The sequence below is a fragment of the Anoplopoma fimbria genome, chromosome 4 (genome assembly GCF_027596085.1).
Source record: "Anoplopoma fimbria isolate UVic2021 breed Golden Eagle Sablefish chromosome 4, Afim_UVic_2022, whole genome shotgun sequence".
NCBI lineage: Eukaryota > Metazoa > Chordata > Actinopteri > Perciformes > Anoplopomatidae > Anoplopoma > Anoplopoma fimbria.
The window spans coordinates 14,189,414-14,213,681 of record NC_072452.1 but is presented as its reverse complement, the minus strand read 5'-3'; the positions used below and the strand labels follow the sequence as shown (position 1 = coordinate 14,213,681).

General features: G+C 39.5%; 1 protein-coding gene across 1 annotated transcript; it reads right to left on the bottom strand.

Annotated features, from left to right (window-relative positions):
* Positions 1 to 10,090: 10,090 nt before the first annotated feature.
* Positions 10,091 to 22,751, bottom strand: LOC129089755 (neuronal acetylcholine receptor subunit beta-2-like). The gene is given in 6 exon segments (XM_054597117.1): positions 10,091 to 10,267; positions 11,309 to 12,299; positions 14,947 to 15,056; positions 15,283 to 15,327; positions 15,468 to 15,613; positions 22,700 to 22,751. Coding segments are annotated over 6 exon segments (1,521 nt in total).
* Positions 22,752 to 24,268: the final 1,517 nt, after the last annotated feature.

The window sequence follows — 24,268 nt, the reverse complement described above, 5'->3', positions numbered from 1 at the left end:
GACTGGAACTGCTCTGTCCTCAATTTTAAGCTCAAATAGTTTAGTAGTTGGGGAAGTGAAGTCAGACGAGGTTGTTGTTCAGGCTCGGAGGTTGGTGACTGCGGTGATTAAATGCCTCTCATGGGCAAGCAACAACCCCAAAAAGTACAACAGAGAGAGAAAAGAAAGAGAAAAGTAAGGTACAGAGTGTAAAGAGAGGTTTTATAGGAGAGAATGACTCAGAGAGATTGTGATGGGTGAAACTAGAGGCATATGGGCAGCTAATAGAGAGAGAGAGAGATACACAGCTGGGCATGACATGAAAAAAAGCTCCTGAAATGACATGAAACGGTAAGGACGCGTCACCAGAGGAAGAAGAGAAGAAAACCAAGGATGCAATTTGGCTGCATGATGTGCTTCGGGGTGACAGAGCCAGTGAATCTATTTGCAGATATTTTTTTTTGATTCAGCAAGATGCTGAGAAAAACTGAGGAAGAGTCTCCACCCACCGGCGTCGACTGAGGAGGGACAAGGGACTTTTTTTTTTCACTATTCCTTTCACACTGTGTTGATCTGTTTATTTTTCTGACACCAATATTACATTTCTTCTTTCTTTCTACCTCTTTTTCTGTTGCACCATCACCCTTAATAACAGTGGATTCCTTCCCAATGGCACAGGGATAGACAAGCCTTCTTCCCATTCAACATTAAAAATGAAAAATGTTCAGGTACTTTCCCATGGCGTTGAGCTTCAGCGCTAAAAGGTCAACCTTTGACCTTTGTCGCGTATTGAATATCTTATCCTGTAATTACCTAACTGAGTTACTAAGGTGTACATTTGGCTGAATACTATACTTTCAATTTTTCAGTAATAATCTGTTTAACAATCTTATTTAAGGGGATGACACAAAGAGTATTTTTAAATATTTAAATATCGATGTCTATTTAAGAAGGAAATATTGTTTGTTTCTGAAGTACGCACCGAGTGTGCATAATATTTGAGACTTGTTCCTTTCAGTCAGTTGCAGCCCATTTTGCAAAACCACATTTCAATTGTTTCAAAGCTTAAAGTCCCTCTGCTCAAATCATTGGCTTCTTATCTGCGACTCTTTCTTTGTGATTAGTTTCGATTTAATTATGGATTTAAAACCGGATAATAGCTTCAGTTGCTTCACAAACCTCATCAAGGTAAAAGCAAGTGTCTCAAATACTTCATACACTCATATTTAAAACAGTAGTCAGTTAACTATTTAGTCACTATGAGACAGGGTTTATAAAATATTGATCATGCCACTGTATGAATTGTAACAATTCAATTCAATACAAAGGCTAATCCTGGTCACGTCATCCAGCAGCAGTTTTGGTGCAGCACAAGGAAGACAGAAAATGACTTAAAAACAACATTGGCTATGAAAGAATATCCAAGTAGTCAACCGAGGGCCTTTTATTAAAGAAAGAGAGTAGAATATACTTTATTTATGTGCCTCTTTTCTGAGTCTAAATCATGTAATTCAAATTAGAGATGATATAAAGAACTGCTCATACATACAATAAACATGTAGAAGTTTGAATAACCATATAAAAGGAGTTGTGAGATAATAAATCACTATTAAAAACACTACACCATTGTGAAAATTAGCACCACTAAATTCACATAATTCTACAAATTCTATCTTGCATCTCATAAAAAGAAGCATTGTGCATGAAAGTGTGCATCTTCAAGTGCAAAGCTGTACAGTGTGTGTTGTGCATTAACTTAATTATTACTACTTAGATCCAGCAGAGAAAGAAAGTCAGAGGTAGAAAGGGAAACGACAGAGCATCTGCAGAAATGGAGGAATTAGTCAGGTTCACAGGAGGAGACTATTGCCCTACAGTGTCAGTGTCAGCTGGTGACTTCGGCTGAGGTGACATCCCAGCACTGCTAACTGCAGAAGATAACACTCTCTTAGCCTTCTTCCCCATACCACCCTTTATTTATTTCATCACTTTGCTACTTATTTCTCCCTTTCTTGTCTCCCTTTGCGATCACGCATTGTTAAATAACAGCAGGCATCTTGTCGGACAGCTCAGACAAAGCAGAAGGACCTTGAGGGCCTGACTGAGACAGCAAAGGCAAAGGAAAAGGGCAAGTGTGGTTGCAACAGTGTTTGTCAGACAGGACTGTCCCGGCTCATCCTCATCAACCAGCTGAATCTATTTGTGTGTTATCTTTCTATTTCCTCTCTTCTGTCTGTCTCACTAAATCACTGATTTTCCTGACCTTCTCTTCACATTTGATTTTGGTGGTCATAAGAGAAGAAAATATTCGTGGGTTTAATCTTTCCTTTTCTCATCAAGTGCATTTTAAGTTATTTTTTATTTATCTTTTTCTTCTTCCTCTCGAATGGTCAGTGTCACCTTGTTATGTGTCACTCACACCGATGAGACGTCTCCCTTTATACAACCTGCAGTCTAATGTTGCAGCAAGGCTTCTCAGTAACCTGTATTATTGAACAGGTTGTGTCTGTTGTAAATGTTACATCAGAGTAACCAGTTGATATACAGTTTACCTCTTTTCCCCCATTAATACATTTAAAGCTGCGCCAATCAAAATGTAGTGCTGTTTTAAACCCAACTCTACAGTTCCCTTCTTCTAAACTGATCTTTGAGCGTCTTTCAGCTTCATCGTGTAAAAATGTGCTGTTCTGGTTCACTTTCACTTCTCTTCTTGGCATTGTTATGAGCCTCAGCTGTTTTCAGTGAGAGAGCTCTGATAAAAAAAAATGCACACTAAAAGCCCCACACCAAACAGCAAATAGACAAAGTTAGCAGCCAACTGGTGCAAGACTGTGTCATGGAAATTACATTTACATATAACTTATTTGCAACGGTAAATGTGTTTTCAAGGCAGCTTAATACTGAGAGGATTATTTCTTCTTTTCTCATTATGAGGAAATTAATTAGGAGTTAATTAACATATGTGGCAAGTTAATACAAAATGCTGATAAAGAACATCTGGATTTTTTTTCTAAATGGTTTCATTTGGTTTCCACCAAAAAAATCCAATCTTGCAAAACAGTTAGTGCTTGTAGAGGCTAAACATTTTTATGAATATGATAGGGTTTAATACAGAAAAGATCCACAGCGATTTGAGACACAACTTTTTTGCTGACATTTAACTACAACCGATTTCAGTTTCAATTGATACATTTATGTTCAATATTAAATAAGAAATTACATTTTTGATCATAGATATATGACTAAAATGGAATTTCAAAGTTCCTAACTGAAGTCTGACCTCAACTTATTTCTTTCCTCACCCTTTAACCCGATCTAAACAGTTTAGCCTTCCTCCCATGAGCCCCTTCTTCCTTCTGCTCTGTCTAATCCCACCACTCCACTCTCACCCTCCAACAACCCCTTTTTAAAAGCTCGGAGCATCCCCTTTCCTCCCACAGCTCGTCCTGTTCTGCTAGTCACGCTACACTCTGTGACCCCGCTCAATCCTCCGGCCTTCACCCAGCATCCCTCCTCATCCCCTCCACCCTTCTTCTCACTGCTCTCACTTCCTCTCTCTCACTCCAGCAGACCCATTAACACCACAGAGTATACTTACTATTTTCCATCCATCTACTGTCCACTCTATGCAGTGTGCTTGGTCATGCTGTGGCCTGTTGAAGCCACCAGCAACTAATTAAAGTCCCTTCACTGCACAAATCACAGTTATCTGATTAAAGCCCCTTGCTGCTAATTAAACAACCTTTTCTGCGCACCTTGTTTTTCTTACGAACCCTCCCGTTCTCTCACATAAACACACACTACAAATCAAGCAAAGCAACTTCAGATATATATGTATATTGTGACAATGTGTTTACAATCATGCCCACAACTCCAATTTTGCATGTATTTATTCTCTGTGTCTGTCTTGTTCTCTGAATAACCAGCAGTGTTATTTTCGCTGCAGCCTGAGGGGTCAAACAGAGCCACACAAAGCTTACTCATTATCTGGTCCACTCATGTTTGATGAAAGATGACAAATGAACAATTGTCTGAGCCTCTTTTAGCCATCACAAATGATCTGCCCCTCATCGCTTCAAGTTATTTTTAATCAGTTTTAAAATGTGTTAGGAACATTTTGTTAATAGCTGTTTCAATCCTCTTTGGTGTCCTTGGGGCAGATGTCCAACTGGAATATGTCATCTTTTACTATTTGTGACTTTTATACGAATATTGCAAGATATCTGGTGACATTTTTGTCACAAACTGCTATGCATTAGAAGCATGTTGATTTTTAATCTTAACAGACACGATGCAGATGTGTTTTGAGGGCCTGCGTATTCTACTAAGTTTTTCTCTGGCCTTAAAATGTGTATTGGATTAACCTGATTGATTTAAGACTCAAAGAGGAGATGCTGATGCGGTGCATGTGGCCCAAAACATTTTCATCTTACAGTTATATATATATTGAACCACTTGCTATTTCATAGAGTGGAATTTTAACCACATGAATTTAAATTGATGGTTCCAAAGTGCTGTAGATTCAGTTTTATTTTGCTTCTACTTAAGGCAATCGGTAGTGGTTAAAATAGTTTTTTTGTTGCTTATAGAAAAAATAAATATAAATAGTTATTGCCTTACTTTGCTTCCCTACCATAAAGATGTTCACAGAGATTAGATGCCACAAGACTTGATGCCACAAACAAGTTAATTGAAAATCCAGATTATAAAGACAACAAATGTATTTAAATCACCCTACGGGCAGAAATCAGACTACTGAGAAAACTCTGCAGTGTCTCTTTTGACCACTAGTTAGCAGCAGCATGCACCCTGATCTGTCAGCAGGTAGCAGACTAAATGGCATATTTATTGCTCCTGCAGGGACTTTACAGAGTGCCCCTGGGCTCAGTTTAAAACCAGGTAGTGTTTGGACCAAAGCTCTGCGTTTGTCCCCTAAGCTCAGCGGCTCAGAGGGGAGGATCGATGGCCCCGGGACTCAACTCCACCGCAGCTAGACATTCTGTAATGCAGTAATGTAGTTCATAAATATTGACCAGAGAGCTGAAATGGCAGGTATAAATCCTCGAGGAGTGTCCTGTGGAGAATAATGGCTGAGATGGAGGGCAATGGCAAACTACAGGAAACTGATCAAACTGCTGACATTCACCATGCTGCATCCAAGGTTCAAGAGTCTGATTACAGCAGGTTGACAGAGAGAATATAAGAGTAGAATAGAATACGATACAATACAATACAATACAATAGAATTGAAACATGTCACTGCAGACAGAGAGTTGTATCTTGCAGTGGTGGACTGTAACTAAAGTGCACATCTGAGGTACTTATTTGAGTATTTCATTTTACGATCTAAACTTCCAATTTTTAATATTGTACTATTTAATCCTCTACATTTGTCTGACAGCTTTAGATACTTAGCAGATTACAATTGTCCATGGTCTTCCTGTCCTGTCCATTTATCTCCACATTGGTGATATTGAATTTGATTTTCTGATGAACTGAAGGATGAAGTGTTACTTTACAAGTTGAGAAAAGTCACTATACTTCTTAAGCTAAATAGACTATTCAAACCCCTCTTCAATCAGCTGTAAAATGCATTGTCACAAAGCTGAAAACTTTTGTGAAAACGTTTGCGTTTCTTAGCTCATGAAAAGTTGCCTTTTTGGAGATATGTGGTTCTCACGAACAACAACGCTATCCTAATGAATATGATGCATTGCTGTAGATTGAACTATCCAACAGTATATAAAGGAGTTAAAATAAGCAAAACCTTAAACATCTATAGCAGTAAAAATGCAACATACACATTAATGCACCAGTGATATTAATCTATATAGTATAACAAGATTTAATTGTCAGTAAACTGACAGGGAGCAATTTTTTGTACTTTTTCTTTTGATACTTGAATGCTGATTATACATACAAACTTTTACTCAAAGGACCTGTGTGTATGATTTAGTGGCATTCAGCGTTGAGACAAATCTAAAATAATAATAAACAATACATACAAGTTTCAACTGCATATGACTGCTTGTCTGCCTCTTAGTGCCTTTGTGTGTGTGTTTGCAAGTATGCACATTATAAATATTTTTATGCATGTGGGTTTGTCTTGCATTGAGGAATAAATGCTTTTTGATTTCTGACTAAAATGAAGCAGTCTTTAATGTCGGGTCCTCTGTGGAACAACCAGACTGCAGAGGTCTTGTGTCTCGTGTTTATGACCGACCTTTATCATCCCTGTCTCTCTTTATCATACCTTTCTCTCTTTTTTTTCTCGCCGACCCTGCTTGCATCCCTCCTCCCTCACCCGTCCAGTTTCATCTCCTCTGTCACGCTTCATGATCAGACCTGGAGACCAAAACACCAACTCTCTCTCTCAGGCTGCCTTTTGTCTTTTTCCCCCCATTCTTTACTCTTGAGAAATGAGCCTGGTGGTGAAGCTATCTTCAAGTAGGTGGTTCTCTGCTAAACTGAAAATACACACATACACATCCGTGTTGGTAGCTCACTCTACAATGTAGAGTCTACAGTGTGTGTTCAGACAGATATAGGTATAAATTGTGTGTACTGCTTAAATCCAGGAGACTCTTTTTATCCACAGTCAACAAACTTAATGCCCGAGTGAAGTGTGTCACCACTGAACAACAAATTAATTTTTTTCCTGCCATTTAAATTATTTTCATGACCATTCTGTAACTCTAAGATAAGACGTTTAGAGCTGGAGAATTCAAAGCTTCTTAATATTTGAAAATAGTTGCAGCCCTGGGTGGATTGATGGTAGGCTTTTGAAGTAATTTAACTTAATTTTGTTTTAGTGCTCACAGGTAACTGAACTTTTGGTGTACCTTTATCCTGCAGAGGGCAAATATGGATCATGTCCTTGTGCTGCAAAAACACCAGCACCTCCTTGGGAATCAAGATATTGGTTTCAGTTTGAGATGCACTTATTGACAAGCAATAGGTGAAGAGTGCATATTTAAAAACTATTCGAGGAATTTTTTTTTTTAACTGGAATTTCTGAATTTGGGAGACAAATTGTAATAACATAAGCAGACCAAAAAAGCATGAAAGGATATCAAATACCAAAAAAAAGATTCCAGAACAAATATAACGAAGATGGTGGAAAAGGAATACTCTCTAATGTTGTAAATTACTTGATTAGTTACTAGGAAATTCAGAAAAGGATTATTAGACTCCACATCAGTCACTAAAACCCTCCCCTCGTTCGTGTGGACGCTCTCTTAATGGAAATTGATGCAGATGTCAAGTATCTAATTTATGAGTCATACAAGAGGAGGATGGGGGCACAACTATAAGCTATAATTGCTAAACCCAACTCCAATTCAATGGCTGTCACTTTGTCTGTAGGATTATGTCGCTGTTTAATTTTGAGTGTATGTGTGTGTGTGTGTGTGTGTGTGTGTGTGTGTGTGTGTGTGTGTGTGTGTGTGTGTGTGTGTGTGTGTGTGTGTGTGTGTGTGTGTGTGTGTGTGTGACTTATCTGAGGTTGGCTGGAAGATTATGATGCATTAGTATCTTTGCTGGAAAAAAATATCCACGGAGTCACGAGAAACTTCTTCATCTAATTTGGAAAATTGTGATAATACATATTTACCAAATGCTGTTATTGTTGGAGATGATTATCAGTGGCATGTAACAAATTAGCTTTATCTGAGACTTCTGGCTCCATTTTAGGTCTACACATGTCAGACAAGCAGCTGCTAGCTGATTAAGAGGGGAAAGTTTTATAACACATGAGACTTTCCAGATTTGGGAGTTTGTACATGTGTGTATTAATTTACATGCAGTGTCTTTTAGCAGCCATACCGCCGCGCTGACATCTTAAGCTAACAGAAGGCGAAGTAGCAAACCCCGGGGATACAAGACTGTCTAATGAAGCCTTAGTCAGCTGACTAACATTTAGCACTGGCCCGGAGAGTTCACACGCAAACACAAAGAGCACATACATTTGCCAACTGCCCCGAAATTATGTTTAGTTTTGAATCATCTCAGCGGGGTTGAAAATATGTGAGATGGGAGAAAAGAGCCTGGATGTTTGTGCTTTTTTAAGTCCTTAACAAGGTGGTACTCAAATAACCTGTTAAGAGAGGAAAAGAAAGAGGAGCAATAGTGAGTGATGACTCAAGTAGGGCTCAATATAGAAAATGAGACATGTTTATAATGTTGAATGAAATAAAATGACCATGTTGTTGCTTTAATTTCCCTTTATTGATCCAGTTATCAGCTCCCATCACAGTCCCTTCCTGTAATTCTCAGCATTTATTCCCGGGACAGACACAACTCAACAACATGACCTGCCAGTCGAAATTAACGGGAAAAAAATATGTCTCATTCTATCCACAAAAAAAATCAAAGTTGAAAAAAATCAATACAACTGGATTGGTAGGCCTACAGTACACTTGTTCCTTGGCTAGCGTTTGTAGCAGTGACAGACATGTGTGTTATGATGGTGACATGTTCTAATACCTTTTGGAAATAAATTCTTGACACAGATTCAAGTAACGTTTTTAAGAGCAGACTGCAATAATCAAGCATACAATATGATGGAACATGAAGCAAGTGAAGAGCCAGGCTGTTTGGCAAATTTTTGCCCAGGTCTGTGTGTATAAAATACTGTACAATATTATTGCTGCTGGTTTCCTTGGTGAGGAAGGGTGAGGAGCATGTATTTGATGAGACAAGCACACTGTACCGCGTGGTGCGCAACAAAAGCCTAATGGTCACTGGTTTTACGTTTTGCATTTTTTAGCTCTATTGTAACGTCACGTTTTATTTTAAACATGGCAACTTTAAGACACCACAACAGCAGCTTGTCATACAGTTGATCAGTATTATTATAAGTATTATCAGTTCACACAGGGAGGTGTGTGTGAGGGTAAAAACAGGCTGGTCAACCTCGTACACACTCATCCGTTATTATTTGAGCAGTCCAACAGGTTTTTGAAGGGTGTCCCCACTCGCTCTCATTTCCAAGGCAAATATTAGAAATGTATACAGTATGTGTGCTATTGGCAAAGAGACACAGGGAGGTGATCCTCTTCTTAGTATGTACACAGAAGAGATTCATCTTCTCCTCTGCAGGGGATGGGTTGTTGAGGTGAGGCCCGTATCTCCAAAATGAGACTGCTTGTAAGTTTCTGCGGCCTTTAATCTTTGGGCTCATTCTCCATTTGAATTAACAAAATAAAAAAAATAAAAACAAAGAACAGTGCCTGGATGTGTGCATGCAGTTCCCAACAACGTCACATTTTTGTCAAGAGAATTTGATTTAGACAGAGAAAAAAGAGAAAGAATAAGTCCGTTCAAAACAGAAAAAAGTCCTGAGTTGCTGTTGGCCAGGCAAACCTTTGTGAACAGTGATAGGGGTCAAAACAATTTCAATTAAACAGTTTCAGGTAATTGTTTCCTTTTTAAAACACTGCTAAATTTCATTCATGGGAGACTGTGGATCTATAATCATCTCCAAGAAAGAGCATCATGGCTGAATGATGGTTCAACTTCATGTTTTGAATTAAAAGATAATTATTTTCATTATGATATTATTTAACACACCAGTAAGTGTTTGCTGTGTGCACTTACAATTGGATAAGTTAGGTAAATGTTCAGCCATAAAATCAATCTGTAATCTGTGATTGATGTTACAACAGATGTTTTAGGTTATAAATGTACTGTTTGCTCTAGTTTTGTCATCCAAATAAGTTTGGCTAACCCGGGTATTCAGGGGTTCCCTGTTAACCAAGTGATAACTATGTAACCTCAGCGTTCCCAGATCTCCAGTATAAGTACGATCCCCACCATCACTCCCTACTGAGAGATTGCCACACTATGAAAATGTGACCCAAGTTGTTTTAAACCAGAGTTATCACTTAATTAACAAAAATAAATATATCCAAGTTGGTGACAGATGAGTGGAGCAGAGGATGGCAGGACACATAGAGGAGGAAGGGGACAACTGTTTGAAGTAAGGAAGGGAGCAGGTGGAGGAAGAGGGCAAAAGTGGATCATTATAATTTCCCAGTGAGCGTGTGGTGCGATGCGGACATGTGAGTACATGTGTTAAAATCAGAGCTCTGTTTCTGGGGGGAAATCAAATTTAATGATGATGTTTCAGCTTTTGTTTGCGGTCCATCTAATCAACAATGGGCGTGTTGTAACTCTGGAACAGAGGCTGCATGAAAAGGCCCAGGGTCCCGACAACACACGCAAACACAAAGATCCACAAGAAGAGACGGTCGATCACCATGGCTACGTACTTCCAGTCTTCAATAATCTGCAGAGAGAGGTTACATTTTAAATGTTGCCGTTGTTGTGTTGCATGTTCTGAATTTAAGTGAACTGATTTGTTTTTATCTTTTCTTATTGCTTATGAACTTTTGTCTCGGATGGTTATCATTTCTAATATCACATATATAATTGTTATTAGCTGAAACAACAGTGTTGCTGTGACATTGCTCTCATATAAAGAAGTACAATTCACAATTCACTGACTTAAGGTGTGAATGGATTTGTTCTAAAGGCAGGCACTTTGGTCCATAGCTGCTTTGCCAATGTTGTGGCCGATTTTGCTCATGCTCAACAGTGTAATACATTTGACATCAAATCACATGCAGTGCAAAATCACCTCTGATGTGCTATATTTTGCCATAACTCAATAAAGACCTTTATTGAGCTATTCACAGAAAGATAAACTTGTGATGGAGATTATATAAAGTAATCCATCACATAGCATAGGTGGTATAACCTAATCCATCCAAAGTTGTTGAGGCATGTCATAAATGTGAACAACATGGTGTGAGTTCAGAGGATCACCATGGTCACTAGAAACATTACAGTGGAGACTTTGATGCCTGTACCAAATTTTGAGCCAATCCATCATGTACATTTTGAAAAATGTAACTGCACTAAATGGAAAAACAGAGGATCAACAGTCATGGGGATCCGTTTTCTGGGCCCCATGGATATCTGTACCGAACCCAAAAACTAAAATGTAAACCTTATGGTGGCGTCAGAGGGTCAGGGTATCTCCACCATCTTAATAAGTTATCTACTGGGCACAATTAATGTCTGTCCAGAATTCCATGGCAATCTATATTTGCTGAGATATTTCAGTCAGGACCAAAGTGGTTGATGCCGACCAGCAGATCGACATTGCTATCCATTCTGTATACTGGAAGCCATGCTGCTAGTGTAACATAATCTATCTTTCTGTTTGTGGCTATACATGTAGTTTAAAAATATAAAATAAAAACAACAACAAGCAGGTTGCACATTTTCAGACTTTTGACACACATGCACATGCAGATCCACCTACCCCTTCATCATCATCCTCGCTCTTCATCTTCTCAGCGATGTAGCGCACTCCATCCACAGCATCTTCCGTGTCGATGTTGCACTTGAGAGTCATCCTCTTCCTGAACTCTGTGTTTTCTGACAAGTCGCTGATCCTCCAGCCGTAGCGTTTGGCCGAATCCTCATTCACAAAGAAGGATGAAGAGGAATCTGCCATTCCTGCAGGATTTCCTATTCCTCCGTCCGCTCCACGCAGCTTTTGGTCAGAGTATGATCGCTGCTGGTGTTTTTTGCGGAACTTCTCTCGGATGTTTGAGCTACCAGGTCTCCGCATGAAGAGGTAAGAGGGGAGCCGGTACAGGAAGATACGCTTGACCCAAGGAGGCATGGTGTGCGTACTGGGGGACCTGTGGTGCACATTGAGCACGCAAACGCTGGTGACGATGGAGAAGGTGACCAGCACCATTGAAAACATCAGGTACTTTCCAATCAGAGGCACTGCTAAAGATGTGGGTGGCACAATCTTTGAGATAAGGAGTAAAAACACAGTCAGGGCCAAGAGGACGGAGATACAGAGAGTCATCTTCTCACCACAGTCTGATGGGAGGTAGAACACCAGAATAGCCAGTGACGTGATCAGGATGCAAGGAATGATAAGGTTGATGGTGTAGAAGAGAGGTTTTCTCTTGATAATAAAGTCATAGGTGATATCCAGGTACTTGATGTCATTAGGGTCTTCGTTCTTGCGTCCAGGCAGTGAAACAATATCCCACTCACCGCTGGGTTTGAAGTCATCACGTGAGGCGAAATCACTGAGGAGGATGAGATCAATCTCAGTGTGGTCATAGGTCCAGGAGCGAAACTTGAGGGTGCAGTTCTGCTGGTCAAAAGGGAAATCACGGACTTCGATTTTGCAGGCCGACTTGTAGATGGCTGGTGGGAGCCATGCCACCTCGCCGTTGTTGGAGACCACAACATTGGAGTAGAAGGAGACTTCATAGGTCCCATCAGCACTGAGAGGAGGAAAAAGGTAGGAGGTAAGCAAAAAAAGGGAGAAAGATAAAGTCAAAGCACTCAAAGAGAAAGTGATTACTGGAAGGATCATGTCAAATCATATTCAAAGACTACCTCTCACCCAATCTAACACACGTCTGTACCTTCTTCACATGTCATATTACAGATAAAAACACTTAAAGGAACAGGGGGAGGAAGTTGGAGTTGAACTGCTGCTCCTTTGCATTGAAAGGAGCCAAATTAGGTTTGAGTATGTGATAAGGATGACCAGCTGGACTCCTCCCCCTGAAAAGATATTCAAGGCACATCCATATGGAAAGGTCACCCTGAGGCAAACCCAGAACACTCTAGAGGGATCATATATTTAATTATAATTTTAATTCAATTAAATGTTGCTTTTTCAGTGTTGTAGCAGCATCATCAAGAGATAAACAGTTTACTTGAGTAAAATACGTTACTGTGTTGACTAAGGGCATGTTGAGAAAATTATTTGTAAGAGTGTTACTGTGTTTCTGCAGAGGTGACACATGCAACAGTTATGTTGGTTGAAAGTAACGGGATGTGTGATGATCATCTCAAGGGAGGAGCTTGACCTGGGACACATCCCAGCAACACAGCAACAACTGCACCCCCTCACCTCAAATCTGCTGAGACTGACTTTTTTCCATGGCTGAAGGTAATGCATTATAGATAAGTGGCCTATCAATTATAAAGTAGGTCAGGAATCTAACCATCACACTCTGTCTCTAATGCTTTGGACCCTGCTGTGAATATGCAGACTGATTAAAAATGTAGAGGCCCCACCTGCTTACTGCAGGTCCCCTACACTTGGCCATAGACCTCCACCTGAAGTCGTAAAGTAGTGGCTGATCATCTCCTATCATCTTGCCTCTTAAGCCATTATGCTTTTTATGTGGTCTTTAGCTGACCAGCATTTGTGTTCATAAAAGTTTAATGCCTACCACTCCTTTATAAACTGTGGGGTAACACTGCTGACCAAAACACAAAAGCTACACGCTCACACGGCTGTGAGCCTGTCAAACTGTCTGACTCTCAGGTTCATTCTTGACCTAGGATACAGTAGTTGAGAAAACAATCAAACCACAAGGTTCGTTTAGTATATGTGCTAGAACTTTTAATCAGATCACATGGTCCTCACCATGTTGCTAAATAAGATGAGTTTAAAGTTCATTCTTGAAATTGCTGATGAGGATAGTGGTATGATTGAAATAATCAGAACAGCTACTAAAGGAATCTTGTGGTAAGATCTTTTTGTAAGCTATCTAAGTCTAGCTAACAGGTCAGCATCTATCCGTTCAAGTCTAAGTAACAGTTTGGCAGAGGTGCATGAAGTATTTAGATATTTTACTTTAGTAAAAGTAACAATACAACAATGTAAAACATATTTCATTACAAGTATAAATCCTGCATTTAAAACACAAATTTGGTACAGAAGTATAAGCTGCTAAATATACTTAAGATGTCAAGGTACAAAATGGCTTTACCAATGACCAACGACCATGGATTATTTTTGTAGCAGGTCAGATCAAGCTCATTTTAGCTACTTTAAGTACAGTTAGATAGTTTAGTCTAGTGGTTCCTAACCTATGGATCTGGCCCCTCAAAATGGTAAAAAGAAAAATCTGAGGGGTCAAGACTTATTTTGGAACAGCAATGTGATTTGAGACGCACAACAGCACAGGGACTCTTCTATTAACTACATTTACATAATAAAAGTTAACTGTTAATACCATAGGTAAGTTAAACTAGCAGATGGAATAAAAAGACCCATGTGTTGACCTATATGGGTCACAGATCAGGTGAGGCCCAAAAGCCTTCGTCTGCCTGCTAACACTTCAGTGGATAAAGGCAGTGGGACTAATTTCTCCTTGAATGAACTCATTGCAGCATTAAAATTCTCATGTATTGATTTTCCCTTGCAGCTATTTTTGATACAACTGTAAGAGGATTTTTAGATGTGTAGCAAACTGAAAATGTTATCACAATTGCACATGTTTTGTGCATTACTACTCAAAATCACACAATAATGTACGGGGATGTTGCTCTTTGTCCAGAGTAGTTTGAATGTACAGTAAGGGTGTGATACTTTGATAATAAAGGCTATGATTTGATTACATTAATCCGGTGTTCATGTCGTAAACCATATTGTGAAATTAAGCTGAATAATTTGAAATGTGTCTGGTTGCTGAAGGCCAGTTGTTGTTGACAATACATGTTTTTATGTAAATGTGAAATGTGATCACTTGATGTTGCCATCAGTAATCAAAGGTGCGACCAAATGCACCGTTGTCTTAGCAGCAGATTTTATAACCTCTTTATGTCCCTGCCTCTCTTTCTCCGTAAAACCAGTAATCACTCATGCCTTAAAAGATAACTCATCATCAGGAGACTGTCTAGACAGTGTTATCAAAACATTTTGGGTGCATTCATTATCCTAAAAGTGGTGAAAAGTGGGATAATAAACAAGAGCTAAGAGGATAGAAGGAAAAAGAGGATAAAAGAAAACATTTTAGAAAAATGTCGCTTTTGAATAAAGTTGTTCTGTGTGTGTGTTTGTTTCTCTTTTAATCACTTAGTTTTACAAAAAGAAACACACTCATTTTGTGTTTCACAAAGCCGACGTACTTGTTGTAGAGGACGATGTCCGGCAGCCAGATGTGTTGTGACGGGAGACGGATTTTCTTGATTCCCTCATACTCTTCAGGGTCCCACATTAATCTGTAGTCATTCCATACCTGATGAAGAAATGCACACACATGCTCACATAAGGAAATGGATGAATTCATCTCACTTATCCAGTCCACACTCAGTTCTTGGTCCGTCCGGCGAACTTTTGGTTCCCAAGCCAAGTCCCAAATTCACACACTGGTTTAGTTAGCCCCTATTCGGCAAAACAAAGCATTTTAAACATGGACACAAAAACATACAAGGAATGCAAGGAGTACTAGTGGGGACACAAACCTGACTGAGCCAGCAGTTGGTGGTCATGATTTGCTCCCTCTCGTTCTGAAAGACAGACAGGAAGAAGGAACTCATCTTAGTAGAATAGTCTCCACAATGTGTGTAATGGAATTATCTAAAATTATCAGGATAAGCCTAAATAATAAAAACACATTTGTATTTGGAAAGAGTGTGTGTTTCCTCACCACGTTGATCAGCTGGGCCAGAGACACCTGGATGTAAATGGTGACCTGCTGGCTGTTGTTGACAGCCGGCCTGATCAGCTTGTTGTAGCGATCTGGTGACAACAGATGACTCACCAGCCGTTCCTCAACCTCCGCACACAAGACAGCTGTACACACACATACAGAAAAAGATTAGTGGGAAAGCAACCACGTACAATGGATCAGGACGTGTATAACATACTAGTCTTGTTTCTGACAGCTATGATCTCTGCATCTAAAGCTGTGTTTGACATTAAACTCTGAAATTTTACATTTTAACCAAAGCAAAATAATAATAGTTTTGTCAGCAAAAAAACACAGAATATCCCATATCTCTTCTGCAAAGCCTCATGAGAGCTTTTTCAATTTATTCCATTTCATAAAGCTACAACATCCTCTTGTTGTCATGTAATCTCATTCTGTCGGACACCTTGCCAAAAATGTCAAATTACAGCCCTGCGCAACTGCATTACATGACTTCCCTAATTTTATCATCTCAGTGGAGTGGGTATTGCGATGATGCCCTCATATCAGGATGACAGGATTTGTTGAGGGTGCCTCTCATTGAATAATGTGTGTGTCTTAAACAATCAGGCATGGTGACTAGACACATGTACAGGGTGATCTCAGTCACCCACTCAGTCTCACCTTACAGATGTGCGTAGGTAGAGGACAGAGTGGTTGTTTTTCTAAACCTTGAACTTGATGTAACCATGAGTACAACTTTCCATGCTGGGATGAATCAACTGAAAGAGGTATGATGTAGTTAGATTGAACAGTCCTGAAAGAGTTTACTTATGCTTTTATGGTAAGATAAACTGTAACATTACATATGTGTTGACCTCGGAATGGATAAAGTCTAAAGCATGGTTGAAAAATATACAGAAATTAAACTAATGTAAAAGTCATAAGTACTTTTGTTGATCTTAACTACCTTAACTTTGTTTTGAGCATTAATGAAAAAACTTGAAGAAATTCCTTCAATTAATGACTCAAGCTCCCTGATCATTGCTGTCTCTTTGTTATTATTATTTAGTTGAAAGAGATTATTATAAAAGAAACCAAAATAACAAAAGCAAACAGAAACCCACACATGTGCCCAGAACAGTAGTCTGTGATGAGATGTTTAAATCTAGTGCGGTGAGGTCTCACCAATTAGGTCCTCAGATGTTATGAGTGTGTAATGAGAGTAAAGAGAGTATGTGCGTGTGTGTATCTGATCTGTTTGAGATCACAGACATGATGTAATGCTGTATTCAGTGGCCAACACACCAACACATATAAACACACATACAAAAATACAATATACATATATATATTGCATTTTGCATGTTAACAATTCATGCAATCTGCAGTAATATGACAATGATTTAAACAGGCACACATACACACAGAGACACACACACACACACACACACACACACACACACACACACACACACACACACACACACACACACACACACAGACACAGACACACAGCCACCGCAGGGCTGATTTCACCCATTTAAACAATAAACAACTTATGAATGGGTCTCATAACTTCAGGGATAGTGAGTGATTTGAAACATGGACATTACCAGACTTTCCTACATTTAAAGAGATACTCAGACTTTCCTACATTTTAAGCTTGTTTATTAAAAACACTTTTTATGTCTTGAAAAAATAAAATATCAACCTGGTTTTCTCCCGTACAAGCCGAAAGCACTCTCTGTCACAGCCACTTTTGTTTAAAAGCCTTTTCTCTTGTGTTTTGTCTTGTACCTGCTCTCTCCTGTTTCCTTTTATTTGTTTTTAGTTGTCCCTTTTTTTCTGGAAGGATTTTGTGATCGCCTGGTTTGTGCTCCCTGAATAAACTTTGCTTGGCATGGCTGTTGGCTATGGCTTTCCTTCTTACAGGACAATATAAATTGGAGGCTGACAAAATAGAAAAAAAGAGAGAATTGTATTACATAAAAGGTAAATTCTGTGTATATCACATCCCATAGAGCCATAAGACTCCATCTATGGAAATTACTTAAAGTACGATACATGAGATTAATCTTAATCTCACATCTAGTTATCTTAGATGTGAAACAACATAAATGAAACGAGACACCAGAAGGACCAGAAAGTATGGAGGTTTTTGTCTGGACCTTTACATTCAGCTGAGCACCGAAGTCATTATCTGTCACGGCAACAGACACTTCATATTTCTCCCTGTTGTCAGACTCCGGGTCATTTCTCTCTTGTCCAGCACTTGCACACCTGCTCCCAATTTTTTCATCAGGTCCCCAGTGAACAAACGTCTGGGGTGTCTTCATGCCACCATTTATGCCAAGTCTTTTGGTTTGGTACTTTGTCTTGTGTTGTTTTGGTTTTATTTCTACCTTCGCCTCCCCTTTGACTATCTGCCTGTTGCCACACCTGGCTTTGATTCTTAAAACCAAGTAAACTTTACTGTTAGTCTGGCTGTTTCTCTTTGTCAGGTCAGTTTTATCTATATAGCCCAATATCACAAATCACAAATAATCGAACAATCTGCACAGCATACAACACACTCTGCCCTTCGACCCTCAATTTTGGATCAGGCTAAACACCCCCAAAAATCCTTTAACATGGAAAAATGTAAGAAACCCAAAAAAGAGCAACAGAGGAGGGGTCACTCTTTTTCAGTAATGACAGACCTTCAGTAGATGCTGTGTGAACCGAAATAGACCAACACAGCAGAATTCCAAAATTGAAAATCAAAAACTAAAGATTCAGCGTCAGCTTCTTCCAGAAATCGTACAGACCTGGATGATGTAACAGGATATCTTTAAAAATATGCTTTTATGGTTTCATGACATTTATTGCAAAACAACGCCTCACAGAGCCAGACTTGCTTTTATCTACATCTGGAAATCACAATTCAAGACTCAGATGACGGATGAGTCACACTATCTTAGCCTATATGGCAGCTATATGACAGCTGTTTGTTTAACTTAAGCTATAAAAGCACACGATTTTCGGTAAAAGATTTTGTTGTTATAGTCAACGTTCATATTGAAACTGCTGTGCAAACAATTCTGAACTGACATTAGCGATATAATTGTGTCCAGGCATCTCAAAACTGTGCAGTTGGCAGCTTTAGACAACTAGGAATATTGTGCATTGTGGCATTTACTTCCACTGGTTTTCAGCATTTCTGCCAGCTGTTATATCAATATATATATATCCAAGATAAAAATGTTTTCTGAAGCATGTCAGATCAAACTGGAATTTAGAGGCACTGAGCTTTAAAGGCAGGTGCAGGAAAGAGAGATGTATTCTACACTTGGTCAGTGCACATTAACCTCCAGCTGGCCTCGTTTGAAGAGGAGACGGGAGAAGTGTCTGACATCTGAGCAACTGTGACATGACACTAAACCTCACGGGTGAATGTCTTAAGAAAGCTCTGAAAGCCAGAGCTGTGTGTCAGGATTAGACAGAGAGAAGAGATGGAGACACATGAGAGGACAAAAGACACACATACAATATGTAAAAAAAACAACAGCAAGGAGGCTGGGACAAAACAATTCCCAGATTAGTATAATCATCTGATAAAATTAAATAGGATCATGCCGTATTATGCAGATGATTCAGTGAAATCACAGTGATTCTTAAGTTTGTTGAATGGGATCACAGCCAATATATGCAGTAAGGGTGCAAACTGCTGCATGGTGGCCGATAGTTTTCTTGTATTAATTAAAAGCCACTGGAGAGAGGGGCCTGGGAGTTGAGACCATAAATCCTGTTAGTCAGCTCATTGTTTCAGCTTTATTTCACATTGTACTTTGGTTAATTTGATTAAAGCTTCAATAAAAAAGCAATAGCAGCAAAACCACCAAGCATTGACAAACAGACAGTTGGCTACAAAATGTAGATAATTGTCTCCATTTCTGAACCCCAAAAACTAACGCTGGTGACATTGATGGCTTGCAGAAAAGCTCCATTAGCATTGGGCCGATTGAGTTTGAAAGACATGGGCCAGGCAGGGACCTCAAAAACTAAAATAATGATATTGGTTCCATCATGCAAAATGTATGATGTATGTGTTTTTCTCTCCCTGCTCACTAATTTGTGCAAGAGAGAAATAGGAGGCATAGTTTTGTTTTTAAAATGTAAGGAGGGTGGTATAAAGATAAACCCAGCACACGCTTCATGTGACTAGTGGACAGGACTGAAGAAGAGATGCAGTATGGGTTGTATAGAGTAATGTAAGGGTTTGTCAGTAAATGCTAAAACAGTAGATCAAGCTAAAATGAAATGCGTATGAGGTCGATTTAAGTAGAGACAAAGCATAAGGGAGTCTACCAGCAGGTCCCATCACACATCTATGCACACACACATATACACACACTCCTCTCCGCCTTGCTGCCCTCTCCAGACCTCAATTATTCATCGCAGCTAAAATAAAAATGCCATCATCTCACAAAGAGATACTCAACCACAATCAAAGATTATTTATTTCTAAACCAGATCAATTTAACACATAGTCTCCATCACAATACATAGAAATCTGTAAATTGTGACCAAAAAAATCGGGACACACTTCTTTATCGCTGCTGTGTTTGGGTGACGCAGATGGATGGACAGGCCATTTATCAGTCCAGTATACAGAGAGAAAAGCATCCAAATTCTGCTTCCTGTAGGTTCTTTTTTAGGGTAGTGAATTATTCAATGCCTTGCCATCTGGGGTGGCCTTCTGAGGCCAAAACAATTTAGGATTCAGCGCATAGTGTATCTGCAAAGAGATTTTGTGTTTTTATTGTATCTCATTGGCCCTGCGATAGTCTGGTGACCTGTCCAAGGTGTACCCTGCCTTCCCCCAATGTCAGCTGGGATCGACTCCCTGTGACCCTGAACAGGATAAGCGGTTAAAGATAAAGGATGAATGGGTGTATCCCATGGGACTTCTGTTGGTTGTTTGCCCTCAAACTTTTCATCATCACAGACAATTTGTCCTTTGTCTGTGAAGATAAAACCAACTGTTCTTTTACTACAGTAATTTTCTTTATTCGTCCTCTCCCTCGTGTCTTTCTTTCCTGCTGTGCTCTTTTCCTCTTTGCAATGACAAGAACAGAAGAGAGACAATGGCAGCAGGAAAAGTGGCTTTCTTCTGTCCTCAGCTCCCTCAATGTCACTCTTACATGTAACCACTGCTTACGTTTCTTGTAAATGTATCTGATGCAGCTCTCTCTGGCTTTAAGTATCATATATCTGTATTCATCTGCCTCCTTTCTCTCATTCAGAGAGCAACATCTAAAGAAAGGTGCCCATAAAAGTTTACTATGAAGGGTTGACTTACTGATGGGTAGCCTATGCCTATTGACGCATTACACATCTGCAGTTATGAGAAAGCAGTTTTAAAGACATGATAAACAACAGCAAGACAAAACTTAGAGCTGCATATTTCTGCCCACACACATGCAAAGCTTCACCCGAGGGCAGTCAGGGTTGTCACACACAGATAGCGTGTTATTCCCCCTCTTGCACTCCTGGGTATTTTAAGAGCTTTTAATGAGCAAAACATCTATTCAGGTGTAGCTCTTGCACGAAGTGGCACATTTACTACAGCATCCAGTTGATACTGAGAGAGACATGGAGGACAGGAGACAAGTTGTGAGTGATGAGCAAGTAAATATGTCAGATAAGTTACAGAATAAGAGAAGGAGAGGTAAAATATGACAAATGTGGCATGCAGGAAGTGACAGAGAGTGGCACAGAGAGTTACAGGAGACAGAAACAAATGTGTCCTAATAAAGTGGGTGCATGGATTTAGTCATTTTGCTGTCACTGCAAAGGCGAAGTGACAGAGCCACTGTCATCAATGCTTATAGAGCACAGGTGATGGTGAAAGAGTCATAGAAAAGAGACAACGTTGGATACGTTAGACAAAAAAGGGGAATACAGAGGTCAAGGAAAGGGGAATGGGAGAGAGTCTGAACAATAAGGAGACTCACTAAATGTGACAAATGCACAAATTGTAGAAGGCCTATACTTGATAACTTGATCTGAGAGCAAATGTACTCCCTAGATTAAGATTCACTTAGAATAAGTGAAAGTTTTAGTGCGTTTATAGAATTACACATCCAAGATTCAGATGCCTATGTAAGGTTCTATAATTCTGAGGATGCAAATGAAGAAAAGCAGAGTGTAAAGGTCATAAGACATAAACACACTCAATTAATTTGAGGAAGTAGAAAAAATGGGTGCTAAGGTGATGCTACAGATCATTCACTGACACGTTGAGATCCCATTTCAGCACCATGGACAGCTCCTCAGAAGTTGCTTCAATTGATAGAAGTAAAAGAAAAAATATTAATATATATAATCTGATAGAGATGCACTAAGGTGAGGTACTCTGTGAAGAGGGTCCATTTAGGTCCCTGTTACGTTAATCAGAGGACACTGACACACATTGCAGGCAGTAAGGGCTGCAGAAGACCTTTATGTGATTTTCTCAAGTAGATGTGTGTAGATAAGAGCTACACCATCCAACAGGGAAAGGGAATGTGTGCAGCAATGCACACTTCTTCAGCATCACACCCATGCATGTATAAATCAATTTCATTATGACTTCGCAGGTTAGTTAATTGAGGCGTGCTGTAAAATCACGTGTTAAACTGTCTGGCGACGGAAATGCCATTATTTCCCCCACTGGCCTGCTTTCCGGTTGGTCGTGCTGTCTGTAAGTTTAAATGTGATTTATACATTTCCACAAAATAAAGAATAAAAACTCACAGATAGCATTAGGCTAATTTTTAGCTAATGGGGCGGAGGTGTGGTGCTTTGCTCCAAAGTGCATGGGGTATTAAATTGAATTCCTAACACTAACACCTCCCAGACCTATATATATATATATATAAATATTTATATATATTTATATATATATATATATATATATATATATATATATATATATATATATATATATATATACATATATATATATATATATATATATAAATATTTATATATAATATATTATATATATATATATATATTATATATATATATATATATATATATATATATATATATATATATATATATATATATATATATATATATATATATATATATATATATATATATATATTTTAACTGTCATGCACAGAACCCAGAGAGAGTGTGACACCGTGAGCCCCTTACGCAAAGTGAAAGCCCCCCTGTCCGGTCCCGTTCCGGGTGGATTTGAAAGGATTACTCACTTGCCACGGTGAGAACCAGGAGAGCCAACGCTGCTTTCACCGGGGCTGCCATCGCTTCCTCCCCTCCAGTGCGACAAACACACGAAAACTCACAAAAAGAGAGAGTTTCTCGCGTGGGTTTTCTTCTTTTCACCTCCCGATGTGAAATAAGTAAAGAGGGAAACAAAAAAAAAAAAAAAAAAAAAGCAGGCTGGATTACAGCGGTTTCATTGTAAAGGGGATCGCTAATAGCTGAGGCTGGGAGGAGTGGGTGGTCGCACTGACTGCTGTGTGAGCCCACTGAGGGGTCGGCTGGATGCGCACCGACTCCACGCTGGTCCTGGAGCTGTGATTGCGCGCAGCGGAAACCGGTCGTAGAGAACAGAGCCCGCTTAATTCTTCTTGAGCGATACAAATAACGTTTTCTTCGGGAATATGGGTCAGGAGCTAGTGGGGATACGCCAATCCTGTTATCACCGCAGCGGCCATTCTTCAGATCAAAGATTTAAGCGCCCCGGTCCTCACATCGCCCTGCCCGCCCAGTGCTCTACCCCGTCGGGCGTCAGTTTCACTCTCTGCCGTCTTGATCGACACAGTGTGACATGACAACAAACAGGAAGCGATAAGACTCAGAAATCCCCCTAGGGAGGGAAGACATTTAATACCCAGCATTGAAACCAACCTTATCTTCTCCAATCAAAGGAGAAATCCCCTCATTGAAAATGCATTTTAAGTTAATTAAAACACACTTTTAAGCTCAGCAGCTACAGGAAGCCAAAGCGGGGGTTTTGTTGTTGTTGAACTAGTGGTTTATACTACAAAAAGAAAACGTTATCTCTTTAAATTCTTCAATCTGTTACATGATGATAAAATAAAATCATTAAAAACAGAGACGGAAGTTGTGCAGAATCAGGTCTTTGCAAGTCATGTATCTGCGTTAAGCACACACTGTGGTTCAGTTGTAGGAAGCATGGTAATATATAGGTGCTGGTAGCCCGTCATTTGAAATAAAAACAATCCAGCGAATGTGATGTTTTATGGATCCCTATGGGGCCATTGTCCACTGTGTTTCCCCACCATCATCACCACAGGGAGGTCACAGGTCAGGGTCAGCTACAGGACACCAATAGAGTGCTGCAGGGATGATGCATTTTTATAAGCTATCACAGAAGTTATCTTCGAACTGATTCCCTCACAAATAGCCACTGTTTTTATTTTTTTTATTGGATTTTTTATTATTGCAGAAAATAAACATTGTGGCAAACAAGCATTTATGATACCTATACGTTTTGTTCATCAAGAGAATATTCACACGTGTTTTTATTACAACCAAATTACACCAAGGTCCCTAAACGCAATGACCATGAAGCGAATAGTGATGAATAGTGTTTTAGCTTGATGAATGTCTGCCTTTCTGCACCAGGCCAATAACAGTTTTCCTTTCATCTCCCTTGAGCTCCATGTCAGGTGGGAGAGTAGGGGAACCATGACAAGCAATACTTTTTGTTGTGCTCTCTGGTGAAGCAGTCTCAGCTGCTGGGCCATGGGTCCAATCAGGCAATTCAGAGGAAAAAGAGGGGTGTCTGTGAG